This window comes from Anopheles funestus, chromosome 3RL, assembly GCF_943734845.2.
Source record: "Anopheles funestus chromosome 3RL, idAnoFuneDA-416_04, whole genome shotgun sequence".
Lineage (NCBI taxonomy): Eukaryota > Metazoa > Arthropoda > Insecta > Diptera > Culicidae > Anopheles > Anopheles funestus.
The window spans coordinates 46252140-46267611 of record NC_064599.1 but is presented as its reverse complement, the minus strand read 5'-3'; the positions used below and the strand labels follow the sequence as shown (position 1 = coordinate 46267611).

The window sequence follows — 15472 nt, the reverse complement described above, 5'->3', positions numbered from 1 at the left end:
AAGGAACAACTTTTTTGGTTTGGGTGAAAAGAAAAAAAAACTGTTTGTCCACGACCTACCTGTAGCGCTACGCCTAGGAACTGTGATACAGCACGAGTCACACCGATCGCTGCATTCAACAGTTGTCCTCCGGGATTGATGCCAAACCCGCCAAACAACGATGGTGGTTCTTCAGTGACGCTGGGGTTGATTGGTTTCTGCAATGAGAAAAGTTTCACTTCAATATGCCTATTCAATTGCTTTTAGGATCCAATGGAAGGAAATTTCTTACCGCATCCGGGTCTAGTCCCTCATCTCCGTACGATTGTGCTAGAGACGCTGTTCTTCCTCCACCAGCGCCACCCCCACCACCACCTCCAACACCACCACCACCACCACCACTCAGTCCAAACGTTCCCGTTCGGACACTGGTGGCGGCACTACTTCCAGAAGCAGGAACTCGATTACGTGGCTGTGGAGCTGTCGCTTGCCATTCACGCCACAACCAACTCAAGCCGTCCAGAATTGGGCTTTGTGATCGTAATGGCGGTGGTTGTGGGGGACGAACGCGTCTCGGTGTGGGCCGCGGTGTTGTGATAACTATCGGAGGTAAAGTAGACGTCCGAGCGCCAGGCGATATTTGCGCCAAAATGTCCTCAATATTTCCGTTCGTATTTGACGGTCCTATGCCACGCTGCTTCAGTACGGCTGCCAAAATTGCTTCATTAGTTTTACCGTAAAACTCTGGTCGCTCAATAACTGCTGGGCTGCTATTGTGTTGCTGTTGTTGCGTGAGAAGCAGCTGCTTCAACAGCTCACCGTCTGCTGTTGAGGTTGGCCGGTGCGTTGTGCTCGTTGTTGTCGTCGTTGTCGTCGTTCTCGTCGCCGATAGTCCAGTATTTGCGAACAATGGTCCGGAGCCACCTGTTCCAAGCTGCTTGGTAAGACTCGGAATATCTTTCTCGGTAATGGGTCTTCCCAGTAGATTCGAAAGAAGTTTCAAATCATTGTTGTACTGCTGTACCTCCCGATCCAGCTGCTTTTTCGTTTTCTCTATTTCCTCCGGAGACAGGGTAGTCGCTTTAGAGATTTCTTTCGGCTGACTCTCGGTGCGTGGCTTTTCGTACGATGGAAACTCATTCCCAGTTTTCAAGGGTAATCGTGCGATGCTCTTGGGATCTCTTTGTATTGCTAGCTGAAGTATTCTATTAGCCAGCGGTGTATCGACGAGGGGATTTGGTGTTGCAAAGTTGGGCAATTTACGCTAGAAAGTAAAATCTCAGATTAGACTCATTGCTTCACTTGAAGGAAAAACTTGTTACGTACCACATCGTTTAGAAAGGCTGGATCATCCTTATCAATGATGACGGTGCTTAAACTCGGCGTTGTTGTTGGGCTGGGCGTAGTAGTCGTTGTAGTTGTGCTAGTAGTAGTAGTAGTCGACGTTGTTGTAGTCGTAGTAGGTTTCGGAGTAGTAGTGGTGGTAGTGGTAGTAGTTGAAGTAGTGGTAGGTTTTTTTGTAGTTTTTCTTCCATTGTTACTTGGTGACTGCCCTCCGTTCAGGAATCTTGCTAGTTGACGCTGAAGGAACATACAATATTATTTGACCTTGTTCAATTGCAGACTATTTCTACGCGATATTTCTTACCAAGAATGCTAAATCATCCGCATCGGAGAATGTTGTTGTACGTGTTCTTTGTGTGGTAGCAGGATAAACAGTTGCTGTCGATTTGCGTAACGTACTTTTGCTTGTAGTTGGAACCATCGTGCTGGTAGATGTAGACGCCTTTGTGCTTGTTGTGCTCAAAGTGCTCGTAGTGCTAGGAGTTGTGCTAACAATCGTTGTCCAGGGAGTGGTTGGTCTAGTAGTGGTTGAAGGCGTTGTGCTTGTAGGCCGTTCAAAAGGCATTGTACTTTCAACAATTGATGCTATAATTACCCTCCCGGTGGTTGATATGGTAGTGTCATCCACGGTAGGTACGCTTGATGTTGAAAATAGGTTAATCTCCGAATTAGGCGACCCGGTATTTTCGTTTCTAACACTTATGACGCCACTCTTCTTCCGGTTTATCGTAGCGGATGGTTCTTCCGAACTGTTGCTTATAGGAAATGGCTCCTCACCACTATCTAAACCGAATCCTACCGAACCAAAATTTCCTTTACCAACTCCCATCATATCTGGTACGGTATTCTCGGACACACTCGGTGTAGCTGATGCCGTTGTGGTCTTTGGCTCACTCGTTGTAGGAATCAATTCGTTATCGTTCGTACTTGTGCTTGATGTTATGATCGGTTTCCATCGATACACTAAGTCGGGTGAATTTGGTCGTGAGACTCTGACATCTTCATGAACTCTGTTGCCAGTCTGCGAGATGAAAAAAAAAACACCGTATTAGTATCATTAGCAGAATTCAGGCATTAGTTTTATTTTTCTTACATTGGAACTTTCCACCGAAGAAACTTGTGTCGTAGTACCAGTAATATTCGTTTTGTTCGTTGATTTTGTCTTGCCCCCTGTTAGGCTAAAGACATTATCCGATTTCACCTTAGCATCCAACTGGTTCGCTTCGTTGTACTTGCGCAATATTTCTATAATAGTTGTCGTACCCTGTTGATGGCAAAGCGAAGTATATGTTATTTAAAATCAACTCTCAGTACTACAAATTAGAGCAGTTCGTATCTACAGTTACGTGCAAAAGCGATAGTACTCACTAAGCCTCGTATCTACAAATATAGCTCAGCAGTAAAAAAAACACAAAAGCCGATAAAAAATCACTCATAGAGGAAGGCGAGCGAGATACAGAAGGAGCGCGATAGAGAAAAGAAAAAAAAACTTTAAAACAGTTGCAACCACCAAAATCATGCATAAACACTAGCCTTTGCTTATGTGTGTTTGTGAGGATAAGACTTTCAGGAGCGTTTGATGTAAATTTTTTAATTTTGTACTAATTTTGTGTTTACAACGTTCAAGATCTGAACCCTTAAATTTCTTTCCGCCAAAACTATACCTACACACACAACCATTTTGGGGAAGGAATTTGAAAGATGCGACACGTTTGTTTAAACTACTGTTAGATGCGGCCGGGAGGTTTGGGTTTAGATAGCTAGTAGCTAGTAGCAGAGAATGAGAAAGATCGACGCGTATCTAGCAAAATTCGATATACAGGGAAAGGAACTTCAGAATGAATATTCAAGTACCGTGGGTTGGTTCATTGTGGTGGAAAAAGTGATACTAGAAGGTAGAGCAGTAGTACTATAGACAACAGTACTCTCTGTAGTGGATGCCGTGCTGTCAGTTGGCTTGGTGGTTATAGTAGTGCTAGTAGAGGCTGTGGTGCTAGTGGCTGGTGGAGCGACACCCAACGACTGTAATAGTGGCGGAATTTCTGATGTGCGATAGATGAGACTGTTCGGGTTGCGTAGCTCACGCGGATCGATGTTGGTAACTTCCACGGGACTATGGCGCTTGACCTCGGGCACGATCGTACCGTTCGGATAGCGTTTCACCACCGTACCATTCGGAAATATCCCATACACGACCCGCACGTTCTCTGTCGTTGTGTGGACATGCTCATCTTCTCCACCAATCACCCGCCGAACAACGGTATTGTTCGGCAGTATGCCATACACGACAATCCCGCGGGATCGTTTGCTGACCGTGGGATAACCGGTTGTGCTCACCGCAGGAATTGCGGTTGTGGACGTCACGGGAACAGTGGAACGAATCGGTTCAGCCTTGACAGTATCAGTTGTGCTCGATAGTGTCAGAGTCGTAAACGAAAGCGAAGATCGATTGAAAGAAGAGTCCGCCCTCAAGACAGGGGCAGGATCATGGAAGCCAATTGGCAAGACTGGTATGCGCGTTTTGAATCTCGATCGGTACTCGTCGGTGGTAGTTTCGAGAGATTTGGCAAAACCGAGCCGAGCCAGCAGATCGGAAGAAGATGGGCGAGTGGTGACATCGGAAACAGATGGGAAAGAGTGAGGTGTCTTACTTACGGTCATTGGTGGTGACGTAACGTATGCGGTGAAGCTCGTCTGTTGCGAACCAGTGGTGGAAGCAATTGGGGTGATGGGAGTGATGATGAATGGTGTACTGTTCATTATCTTGGCAGGCCGTTCAGTGGCCTGGTCGGGTGGACTAGTCGCTGACAGTTGGCGTGGATCTACTATGGCATTGCTACTGTTGCCGGATGTGGAATTATGGTTAGTGTAAGCAATGGTTGTCGAAGCAGGGAGAACGGATTCATCTGACGATTCGGTTCCAATTTTGACACTTGACAAAATGGTACTAGTATCCATCAAGTCGCTAACTTCAGTAAACTGGGTAATGTAGGGTGACATTGTTGAAGTTGTCTGTTCAAGAGCACTGATTTTATCGTGGGGATTGACAGTCTGAGATTGTGTTTGAGTTGTATGTTCGTAGTGAGGAGTAGTAAGGGGTTCTGAAGCGAATTGTGGCGAAAACGGATGCACCGTCGATGAAGCACCCTCTATTAGTAAGGCATCGTTATTTGAAGCTGTTACAGTAAACACGGATTCAAAGTGGTCTACAGCGGTGATGGTAGTGGCGGTACTAGGAAGCATGTCCACTGATGGGGCACTATAGATTGGAATGATGGTAGTCATTTCGGTGAGGTGGTCCCGTTCTTCAGTCACATGAGTAGTAGTGAGCAGTGTGGTAGTCGGTGTCGGTGTCGCAGTCTCCATCGCTTCCGTTTCTGCTGCAGGCACTAACGGTTTCTGTGTAATGGATAAAGGAACAACATCAGCATCAGCGGTATCCTTAAGGACACGGGCGTCGGACGAAGAGCTGGATACAGCGGGAACGGTAGGAAGAAACGAATCACTAATCGTACTGCCAATCGATCTTTCCTCAACAGAAGGGAATGCATCCGTGAGAATTCTATTTTCGATATCATTTTCTGCACACAGGACGCAGTCGTGACTGTTCGTTTCTTCCTGCTCGTATAGTTGTGTCCACAATGGCGTAGCCTGTGTCGATGCAGTCTCTCCAGAACTTGCTAACGAGTTTTGCCTAATCGTCACATTCCCCTCCGCGATCCGTGTGCTTGCAATGGTTAGATCTGTTTTATTTACATTCGGGTTATCGGTAGATTCCTGATAGCTAGCAGTATGTACAAACGTATCGCCCGCGCTCACAGGCAGTACGTTGGAAGCAAAGGCAGAACTGTTGCCCACCATTTCCAGTACCTTGTCGTTGGATTTGCTAGAAAATAAAGACGGTTCTGGTGATTGAGGAGGCGGAGATATAGTCGTAGTGGTAGTAGTGGTGGTGGTAGTGGTGGTGGTTGTGGTGGTTGTGGTGGTAGAAGTTGAAGTGGTGCTTGTTGTAGATGCAGACGTAGAGGTTGGTGCATCAGTGCTGGAGGACAAAAATTGTAAACTTTCGGTAGGTTGCGAAAGGATCTCGGACAGAGCGCTGAATATTGACACGGTCACGGCGGACGGCACGTCCTGGACCCGATGGCTCGGTGTGTCAATGTCGATATGGCTCTGGGTCAAGCCAGACGAAACTGGAGCGATCTGTTTTTCGGTGCCTCCGGATCGTTTCTCTCCACTTGCGATAGCCACGTTAGGATCCTGATGATGTGATAACACCTTTCGTTGGGCTTCCTCCAACTGGAGTTCGTTTTCGACGTATTCTTCGGCGTCTTCCCTATCATACTGATCGGTTGATTCGATCGCGGCTCTGTGATCATCATCATAGATATCGATTTCGTTAGCTAGTGCAGCGGTGGTGGAGTAGGAAGATAGGCTAGCGATGCGGCTTGGCAGTTTTGTGCTGAAGTTAGCAGGCTTTTGCATAATTTGACCATCGGGGATAACCTTTACCTGGAATTAAGGGAGTTACAGTTTTAGATGTGAATGTTACAGAAACTGTTATAGAAAATATAATAGCAAACGAGGTAGAAATAGATCAGACTTGTGCAATATCATGTGTGTGTGTGTCCATCCCGTAACCAAAAGAAATATTAAACTTTCGCGACTGCTACAGGTGACGCAGCGTTTCAAGGCTGGTCCATGGTACAAAGTGTTTCATTCACACTTTTAATTGTGTTGTTTAGCGAGAGAAAGGGAAAATTGTGTAAACCTTCATTACAAAGCATTGCAGATCGCGGAGATGATCATTCCTTCCAATCGGTATAACATCATCGATACTATTCTCGTTCGTATCAGCTAACGCCACAGCGATATGTAGTCAAACAGCAGTTAATAAAATAGGTTTGACATTCATGGTAACATCATCTTATGGACAACGTTTCTCGATTAAATGTACTCTTACCTGTAGTGCTTTACTTTGATTGTTATTTTCATTTTCTCGTAATAATACTTTTACTTACTTACTTATTGAATAAATGATTTTTTTTAATTTTTATTGTTATGCTTTTTTGCCTATTCTACCTTTATGGATATATAACGGATGTATGCTGATGAACATGGAGTAAGACCCATAAAAGTCTTACATATCGTTTAATTACGTGTTAGTAACAATCAACGCTGTAGAACATACGAACATACAATTATGGAAGCATATATGATAATGGATTTATTATATGAGTTCGATTTATGGAAGTAATGCTGATGCGGACGAAATGTAGTACAACAGAGTGTGTTTTAGGTTGTACCAAAAATTACGCACTGTTATCTGGATGATCGTTAAAGGGTTAATCTGCTGGAAGAAAATTTGAAGAACAAAATTAAATTAAACGCCACATTGTATGTCAAGCACACAGTAAGCTTGGTTGATGCTTTCTGGCAGGCAATGGATTTATTCGTAGTGCCAATTATGTCAAACACAAACATAAAAACTGTACCGAAAAAAATATATATTTAAGTGTTATGTTCATTCAGACTATGCTTAAAAAAGGTACAACTATGCTAGTAATATGTATTATACATCTAATAATTGATACAACGATCAAAAGTGATAAATACAAAGCAGATTTAAAAAAACTTAGCAACGTATTTGAAAAGGAAAAATAGACATTAAAATGAATCTAATAAATAAACCAACACCGGAAGCATCCTAAGTTTTTTTAATAAAAATGTTAGTAATATCCGCTTAAACACAAGACACATCCTTATTCTGTTTTTTTTTTTGAATAATTTAAAATACTTTGTACCAATTTTGTTTGTGGCCTAAAGCAATGAAATTTCAAGCACCAATTTGTGTGAAGCATGTTCTGCGAGCTCTGTATTAAACTGTTTCCGTTATTATTGTTAAAGGTTTATAAAAAATGGCAAAACAGAATATCGCATTGATAATTCTTCCAGAATTGGCGTCGAATCTTTTGCTATCAATGTCTTTGGATGTGCATATCGTGCTTGTGCTCTATAAGATTCTATTGATGATAAATCTGCGCTTCCAATTTGTACCCAATCTGCTAATGTAGAAGCATTCTTTCCGATAGGATACTGCATCGGTTCTTCATATCCAGTGCTAGAATCGTTGGTGTCACCTGTAGCATCAACTTTCGTATTATGACAGAATCCAGCAGATGGTAAGCCAATGAATGATGAAACATTTAAAAGTTGATTAACCGCATGCAATTCACCACCGTTTGATGAGATGTGTTGTGGTTCGACATGCTGCCAAATATTTTTCCCATCACCAGCCTCCTTCCAGCGAAACACCAAACAGTAACCCAAAGAAAAATAGAATATCCAACCATCATATAATGTATAAGCGATTTTACATTTACAAATTTTACAGTAATGGTTTTGATTTTTTAATACAGTTTCTGTTAAATGCACGTGCCATTACACCGCAGCATAGCAAATTGTTCAGTTTACATATAATTCAGCATAACTCAGTTATAATTCTAGCATTTTACAAAGCAGTTTTTGACCGCCATTACATGTGAACCATACCGTGTGCAAATAAGTATTTAACATATCGATTGTACTCTACTGGGTGTTGCCGTTGTTTGACTATTTATTGCTTTTGACTTGACTAGCTGATTTTTCATGTAGGATTTAACGGATTCATTTATGTAGCTTTAGTTAAGGAGAGGTTTGACTGTCATTCTATACCATTGAATACATACCGTCGATAGCGTCGTAAATGTTGGAATCGTTGGCGTGTATACGGCAGGTTTTTTATTTGACCGAATGGATGAAAAAGATGGGGGCCGTTTGAACTGTAACAATGTAAAAAAAAACGCAATTTAAAAACAAATTATCATTATTCTCTTTAGACTGTTTAGACTGGTGTAATAAAAATAATAATTGTACACGTACGACACGACGTTACCATAATTTCTGTGCACATGTGTACATTCACGAAAGCTTACCCCAATATTGGCGTTGCTGCTGCTGGAAACTGTTGGCCTTGTAGTTAGTGAAGATTTCCGCGAATGATGCCTTATTGGTGCCTTTGTAAAGCTTTCATTTGATCTTGCTGAAGAAGTTGTTGTTGTGGTTTTGATAACAGAACTCTTTGTTGTTTTGGTTGAATTTTGTCTTCTTCTCAGATATTCCACCGGGTTTGTGTATAGAAGTGAGATTTGTTGAGGTCCTTCTTCAATATCGTTTACTGCCGATTGGGTTGCTTCACGCGAGTTGACTAAATCATTTGTAAACTCGTCTGGCGGTTGCTTCCTGGTGTGCGATCGCCACACCGTAGAGCTTCTTTCGGTGCTGGTTCTTAACGCACTCTGTTCAACTGACGCTACTAATGGCTTACGTTGTGCCAAGGATCCGGACCTTGGTGCAGGTGAGAACGGTTTTCTAGTTGTAGTCGTTGCCTCGGTAGTAGTCGAAGTAAGATAACTCAATGTGTTCTGTTTTCGCGTGTACGTCCGAACGGGCCTGGGCGTGATCAATTTCACCGTAGTCGTTGGTCCTGGAGTAGTCGTACTTAACACCTTCACATTGCCACGGGACTGACGTTCGATTGGATTTGTAAGCCGCTTCCTAGCTTCGATTGCCGGTCGGACATGCGATTTGGTTGGCTTTTCATCCGCAACTTCTACGGATGTCTTGTCGGGAGTGCTTAATCTTTCGTTCGAAGTCTGCTCATTTCTTTCGCTGTACCGCGTGCGTATGCTGAGCTGCCGCACCGAAAGAAGCTGCTCCGAGGACGATTCTGACGAGGTGCTTTTCTTAGTGGTACGCAACGATTGTAGAACGGTTTCGGAAGATGTATTGTTTGTTTCTGAAAACTGCGAACTTCTTCTATGCGTTTGTTCTCTGGCCTTTGGCGCTACAGTTCGATGTTGAAATTTGTTTTCTTTCGTGACGGCTTCCCTCGACAGTTCCACGCGTCGAGTAGCAGCTTGATTAGATTTGTTAGCAGTCACAGTGGCTTCCGTAGTTGATGGTACAGATTGAATTTTCCTTCGTTCGGGCACAACATGTACATTTTTCTTGGTTGTGCTTTCCAAATTTTTCACGTACGCTGTCTTCAATTTATCATCATTAAGCTGCGCTTTCAATAGCTTCTTAAACTGTTCTGGATAGTTTTCCTCCGAAGAGCCCTCTTCACGCTTGTGTGATGCAACAAGATTCGACCCTTTGGTTGCGCCTCGTGAGGTAAAACGTTGAGCCGACCCTTTTAATTCTTCTCTCACTTCATTTGAAAGGTTCGGGCTTAATGTTGTTAATGGGTTGACTCTTTTCGCTACCCGGTCGTTTACAGCACCGCTATTCGCAATCGCAGATATAGGTTCTTGGTCCAAATTTCTGCTCTTGGATCGACGCCGCTGCGAAGAAGGATTCTCTTTTTTTGCAGGCTCTAACGCATTTGTTAGAATTTGCTCTTTATCGTTATCAATACGTCTTTCAAACGCGTTCTGTGCAATGATTTCCGTTCGCAACGAGAAAGCACTATTTTGTTTCGTTCGTCGATTCGGAACGGTTGCACGATTATTCGCTTCGTGTTCATCTGCAATCTCGATGCTGGTTCTAGATGAAGTTGGTCCATCTCTAAAACCTCGTCGCTTTTCCTTGCCATACGCTTTCGTATATGAATCCAGAGGTAAGGTAGTTGTTGTTGATGTAGAACGCCTTCGAACAAAACGACTGTTTGAAAGTGTAACGGGTTGTTCGTCATCGGAATTTGATGGCAGTTCATGTGCATTGTCTGGTTCCACGTGCTCGGATCGAGATGTAAATCGGACGGATCCCCGGTACGCCTGATTAATAGAAAAAAAGAAATAAATGATTGTAAAACCGTTTGTATCAACGATAAAGCACAATTTAACTAAATGTATTTCGCCGATGACGTTTCATTACCACAATGATCATTAATATCATACTCTTACACTTTTATTGGGTTTCAACCGTAACATTTCTCTTCACTGAACATCTATCAGGTTTATCTTACACACATTGGTTGGCATTGAAAATGAAAGTTTCTATTCATTGTACCGGACCCGTGCCTATGGGTTGGATGAAAAATGTTCAGATTTCGCAGTGATATAAAGCAGCAGGAAGCAAGTTTGGTACCCTCTACAACATTGCTCTTTTTGCTTACCTAGACGCACATGCACATCGACACGTGCTGCTCGTTTTGCAATCGTTTTGCATCGCTGCACCTGCATAACCGAATGGACGACTAAACGAGCGAACGGACAAACGTACGATTGAATGACCGAACTATGCAAACGAACGTTGCAATAACCGAGTGCATTCACTGCGTTTGCTTGTGCATTTATCTTGCCAGTACAGTGGCGTACAGTCTTCCGCACTTTTACCTCAAAACCTGCACATGTTAGCCACGTGTCGTATTCACTGGCGTCGTAAGTATTACCACTTTCTTTCATACGATAGGCGCTCAATGCCCTTCGGAAGGATTAGGAATGCGGAATGCAAACTAGTGCAAAAAGTTATTTAAGCTATAAGCTCCATAAGCTTTGCGATAGGTGTGGGTGCTTAGTAAAACAATTATTATATGTAGTATCAATTATGCGTAAAGCTTTTTCTATATTTAATAAACAACTTACATTAATCGAGTCTCATCAATCGTCATTAATCGAGCCTATGATAACACACATTATTTTAAAAAAAAATCTATTTATAAGTCAATTTATAAAAATCTATTTATAAGTGTGTTTTTTTGGGGCGGCCCGGTGGTGCATGTGAAAAACGGCGCCCGTCCACACGGCAGGGACCGGGTTCAAATCCCATCCGGACCGTCTCCCCGTAGCATGGACTGACTATCCTGCTACGTGGTAAAATAAGTCTTGATACGGCCAGGCCGTTCTAACCGAGCAAAAAAAAAAAAAAAAATAAGTCTGTTTTTAATCAATTCGTCAATCTTTTCAATCAAAGTATCAAAGTATCAAAGATATTACAAGACCAACTAAACGCAACAGATCCAGTGACTTATTGCGAGGACTTGGAACTGTACAAGGAATAACTGTGTAACTGTAGAGATGCTTTTTCATGTCACCACCCTTTCCCAAAATATAACGTCTACAGGTTGTGATGCGTAACGAGCGGATTACTGAACAAAAAGAAGCTTATCATGAAGAAACATCAGTACCGACAGAAACGGACGAGAGATCAACCAGACAAACTACCGGCCCTTGAGCAATGTTACATGACACAGCTATACTGGACCGCATATTGCTAATTCAAACTACGCCCTTTCAATAGAGTTCTTATAGAACTACGAACGGTTTGGTGTTATAGTTAAATATTACTTACTTAATTTCATAACAATCTAACCTGTTTAAGCAACATTTTTATGTTTCCCTTGTTAGCCGTAACATAACCATAACATAGCATCAGAAACTTAAAACATACATCGGACGATTGCGGTTGGTTTCAGATTTCGATGGTTTAATTTCAATCTCACTTCAAACCAACAATTTTCAACAAAACCTTTCCCACAAAACCTCACTAACACTGCTGTGCCATAGACAGAGACAAAGATTGCCTTTTACCCAAGTATCGTCTACCCGACTGTCGTCTATCCCGGTATGAGATCCCGTAGTGCAGTACAATCACCCGGACGCATCGTCCGGTGCCTAGTCTTTCTTCAAGTGCCCTTCAAAGTGAGCGGAATTTAGCACCAGCACTGCTAATACCCTATGGTCATCCTATCTCTCTTGATGGTTGATGGTCCCGAGTATGAAAATGCTAATTGGAAAGCATAATCTCCTCCTGCGGCAGTTGCCATGTCTGTACCATTGTGACCGACGTTATTTCCACGATGCTTGGGTTGATTTCATGGTCAGTTTGTAAGGAAAATGTTGCTTACTAGCAGCTCTTTTGCATTATACATATATGTGCCTCGTTCCCGGTTGAAACATACCGACACATGGGTTTCCTGAAGGAAAACAATCATAGCTTCCTACTCATTAGTGGTCTATGTGCCGATGCAGAGATGGCCACAAACCAATGGCGAAAGAATGATCTAATGTTGAAAAGTGCAAATAAAACATGAAGGATTTCTCTTACCACATTCAAAGGTTCCACATCCGAGTACGTGGTTTGTAGTATACGAAGGATCGATTATTAATATTTATAAGCGCAGAAAGCAATAATATAACATTTACCCTTCAGTGACTTTCTTGAGATTTGTGTAATGAGTACCTAACGTTATATTAGCGGTCAAATCAAAATACAAAAATGTAAATTGCTACACACATCTCCAGTGAGCTTATATTATAATATTAGATGTGCAATATCTAAGGATCTTTTTACAGGCTGTTGCAAAATTTTAGGATATTGCAACATATGTATGTAGACTCACAATGTTCAATTGATTAATTCATACAGTAGGCAATTCAATGCACTAATAATTTCGTTACATTTCAGTACAATTGTAATAATATTTTTACAACGCTAAATTGACGTGAAACTTACAAAGAAATATTTATCATAACCAATGTTCTGAAGCGGGCAACCACCCGTGGCATTGTATTGTACGAATTCTATCGACACAAATTGCAAAATCCCTGCGGACAAATCATTAACCAGGTACAATGGCGGTACACATACTCGACATACATACATTGCTCCGTTAATGTTGCTACTAAAATTTTCATTTTTGGAACCGTTTTTTTTCGATTCGCATGTTTTGCGAAATTTTCACCGAATTTATGCGACCCACTGCCTATAACTGTATTGCTGTTGTAAAGAGATTAAAGTGAAAAAAGGTACCTCACTTAACGCGGAAGCAGTGCCTTCGGCATGCAGGCAACCATTAATTCTCCATTTTTCCCTGTTCGTCACAGTTTCACCCTATTAATACCGCGTAAACCCGTTAGGCAGTGTGTATCTGCGCGGCTTTAATAGAGCGACCATTCGGGCGAAAGGGTATACTTTACTAATAATAATACGCCTAAAGCAGATCGAACGGTAGAGAATCTGACGTTGCGATGCAAGGTGTAATGGATTTCCTCACACGATGTGGAGATTTACCTGTTTGTAGATATTTGACTCATAGACCATGTTTTGTGTTGATCATTGGAGCAGTATTCAAAGTTTTTTTTTGCTATGGCTGCACTAGTAACAGTACCGAACATAGCAAAAGCGCCGTTTAACAGATGACGCTTGTTCGCTATGACCCAACCTTATGTCTTGGGATGATTTATTTTCCAACACCTCAAATGGGTAACTATTGTGTTGACGAACCAGAGTATATTTCATTCTATATTTTCCATGTTTCGAGCACTTTGTCATTATATCCACCATTGCAGAATTTCTACAAGGGGACCCTTTCTCTTAAGAGGTCTCTCGATCCCCTCCCAGAGCGTTGATTAATTGCATTTCTTCACAGTGTGCATTGTGTAAACCGTAAGGAAAAACATTGGAAAAGCAAAGCCGATACCGGTGAAACTCCGAAATTTTCTACCTTCCCAAATCTGCCGCAACTGGCCAAACTGCCAAAACATTTCAACACACAATCTTGCTATTACATCGTCAGAGTCGATTAGTTTGGACAGTAGTGTTGGTAGTGGTGGTGGTGGTGGTAGTGCCTTTTTTTTTCGGGGAGCATTGCATAAAAGAAGAAAGTCCCGGTATCTTTTCATGGCCATCAGTCGTCGCAGCGTAAATGCCAAAAAAAAAACAAAATTACAAAGCGAATTGTTTGGGCAACATCGTTCGGGTTTCTTCGCTATTCCAACCTGCGTGTGAATATGCGCACCATAAGGTGCGATCAACGTAGGAAAATATCTTTTACAAACTAACAAAAGCTCAGCTAACAAGTAGCTCCGAACCGAATACATTAAAAAGCGTTGAGTTTTTGGGAATAGACAAAACAGTTCCAGTGGGGAAATGCAAGCCTACTTGCTGCTTTATTTGCTTTGCCTATTGAGCGAATTAATTTAATGTTGTCTTTTAAACGGTAGAAGAGCTTGCATACAGAAGAGCGGTAACGAGAAGTTCAATATGTGGCTGTGGAAACCGGCGCGGAAGCGAAAGTTTTGTGCCGCTAATCGGAACAATCGTGTACGAAATGATAATGACGGTCGCATTGCTTTTAAATGTGTCTTTAACATAAGAATACAAGAGAGGTAAGTGATAGTTGTCATGTTCACATGGCAACAAAAAGAAAATTATGGTAACACACAGAACTCATAAAAGATATTTCCATTTTTTTTTCTTAAACTGTTATCTCAAAACTGATATCTGTTAAAATGTTAAAATTTGTGTTACTTTTATTTCAATTTATTTTTATGTTTATTTCGTTCTAGTCCGTCGATTGACTGACTTGACGGTACACAATACGGATAATGGTAATGTACCTTTGCTTTATGCAACGTCTAGGTGCACTACCAACTGCACAACTGTCACGTTGGATGAAAATGAAAGTACCAAAGTAATCAACAAATCCAGTGCAACATCGGCACACAGACAACGTACCGATCAAAACTGGTTCCGCAACTATTACATTCTCTAGGTATATGATGGAAGTGAAAATCCGACACCAAATACCCGTTGAAAAAAGTGACCGCTTGCAATACTCAACTTAACTTGTTCACGTAAAAATAAAAATGTAAACCTAAAAAAAATACACACACACACACACACACACACGCAGAGAAAAGAACATCACAGAATCACACCATACACACTGATATGCACTTGGTTGCATGTGCACCATGCTTTTTTGTCACCCTTCGCTACGCGTGTAAATGTGAAAGAGTCATATACGAAGGAAACAGTGTCATTTTGCATGTTTTTAAGCACAGGCTTTGAAAAGCCAGCCAACCGAAACTCAACATCAGGCAACAAGGACAACCTCAAAAAAAAAACACGCACACACCGTAAACAATGCGACAAAACAAAACGCCAACCATGGAGCATGCATCCGAAATCTCTTTAGAGAATTATAACTGCAATGGCGCCAGAACGTAAAAAACAAAGCCGGAACTTTGCGGCTACGCGTTCGCTAAGCCGGATCAAGTTTATTATTACTGACAGTTTGCCCAAGAACTCCTTCCAGCACATTCGAATGTACAATTGCCACTGCGACAAATAACCTTAGGTGCAACAAATTTTAAGAAATCAG

The 15472-nt window shown here is 42.0% G+C and overlaps 1 protein-coding gene across 4 annotated transcripts in view; it reads right to left on the bottom strand.

Moving 5' to 3' along the window:
• LOC125768075 (mucin-5AC-like) overlaps positions 1-15472 on the bottom strand; it is a 34644-nt gene that overhangs the window by 1114 nt on the left and 18058 nt on the right. For 2 of the 4 annotated variants that reach the window (XM_049435259.1, XM_049435260.1), the window contains 8 exons: positions 8298-10139; positions 8052-8144; positions 3178-5835; positions 2417-2587; positions 1628-2344; positions 1306-1560; positions 272-1243; positions 60-197 (listed from right to left, as the gene is read on the bottom strand). In XM_049435259.1, coding sequence (XP_049291216.1) covers positions 60-197; positions 272-1243; positions 1306-1560; positions 1628-2344; positions 2417-2587; positions 3178-5835; positions 8052-8144; positions 8298-10139 — 6846 coding nt within the window. The remainder of the gene's footprint in view (positions 1-59; positions 198-271; positions 1244-1305; positions 1561-1627; positions 2345-2416; positions 2588-3177; positions 5836-8051; positions 8145-8297; positions 10140-15472) is intronic. The other 2 variants (XM_049435262.1, XM_049435263.1) reach the window with 2 other exon arrangements.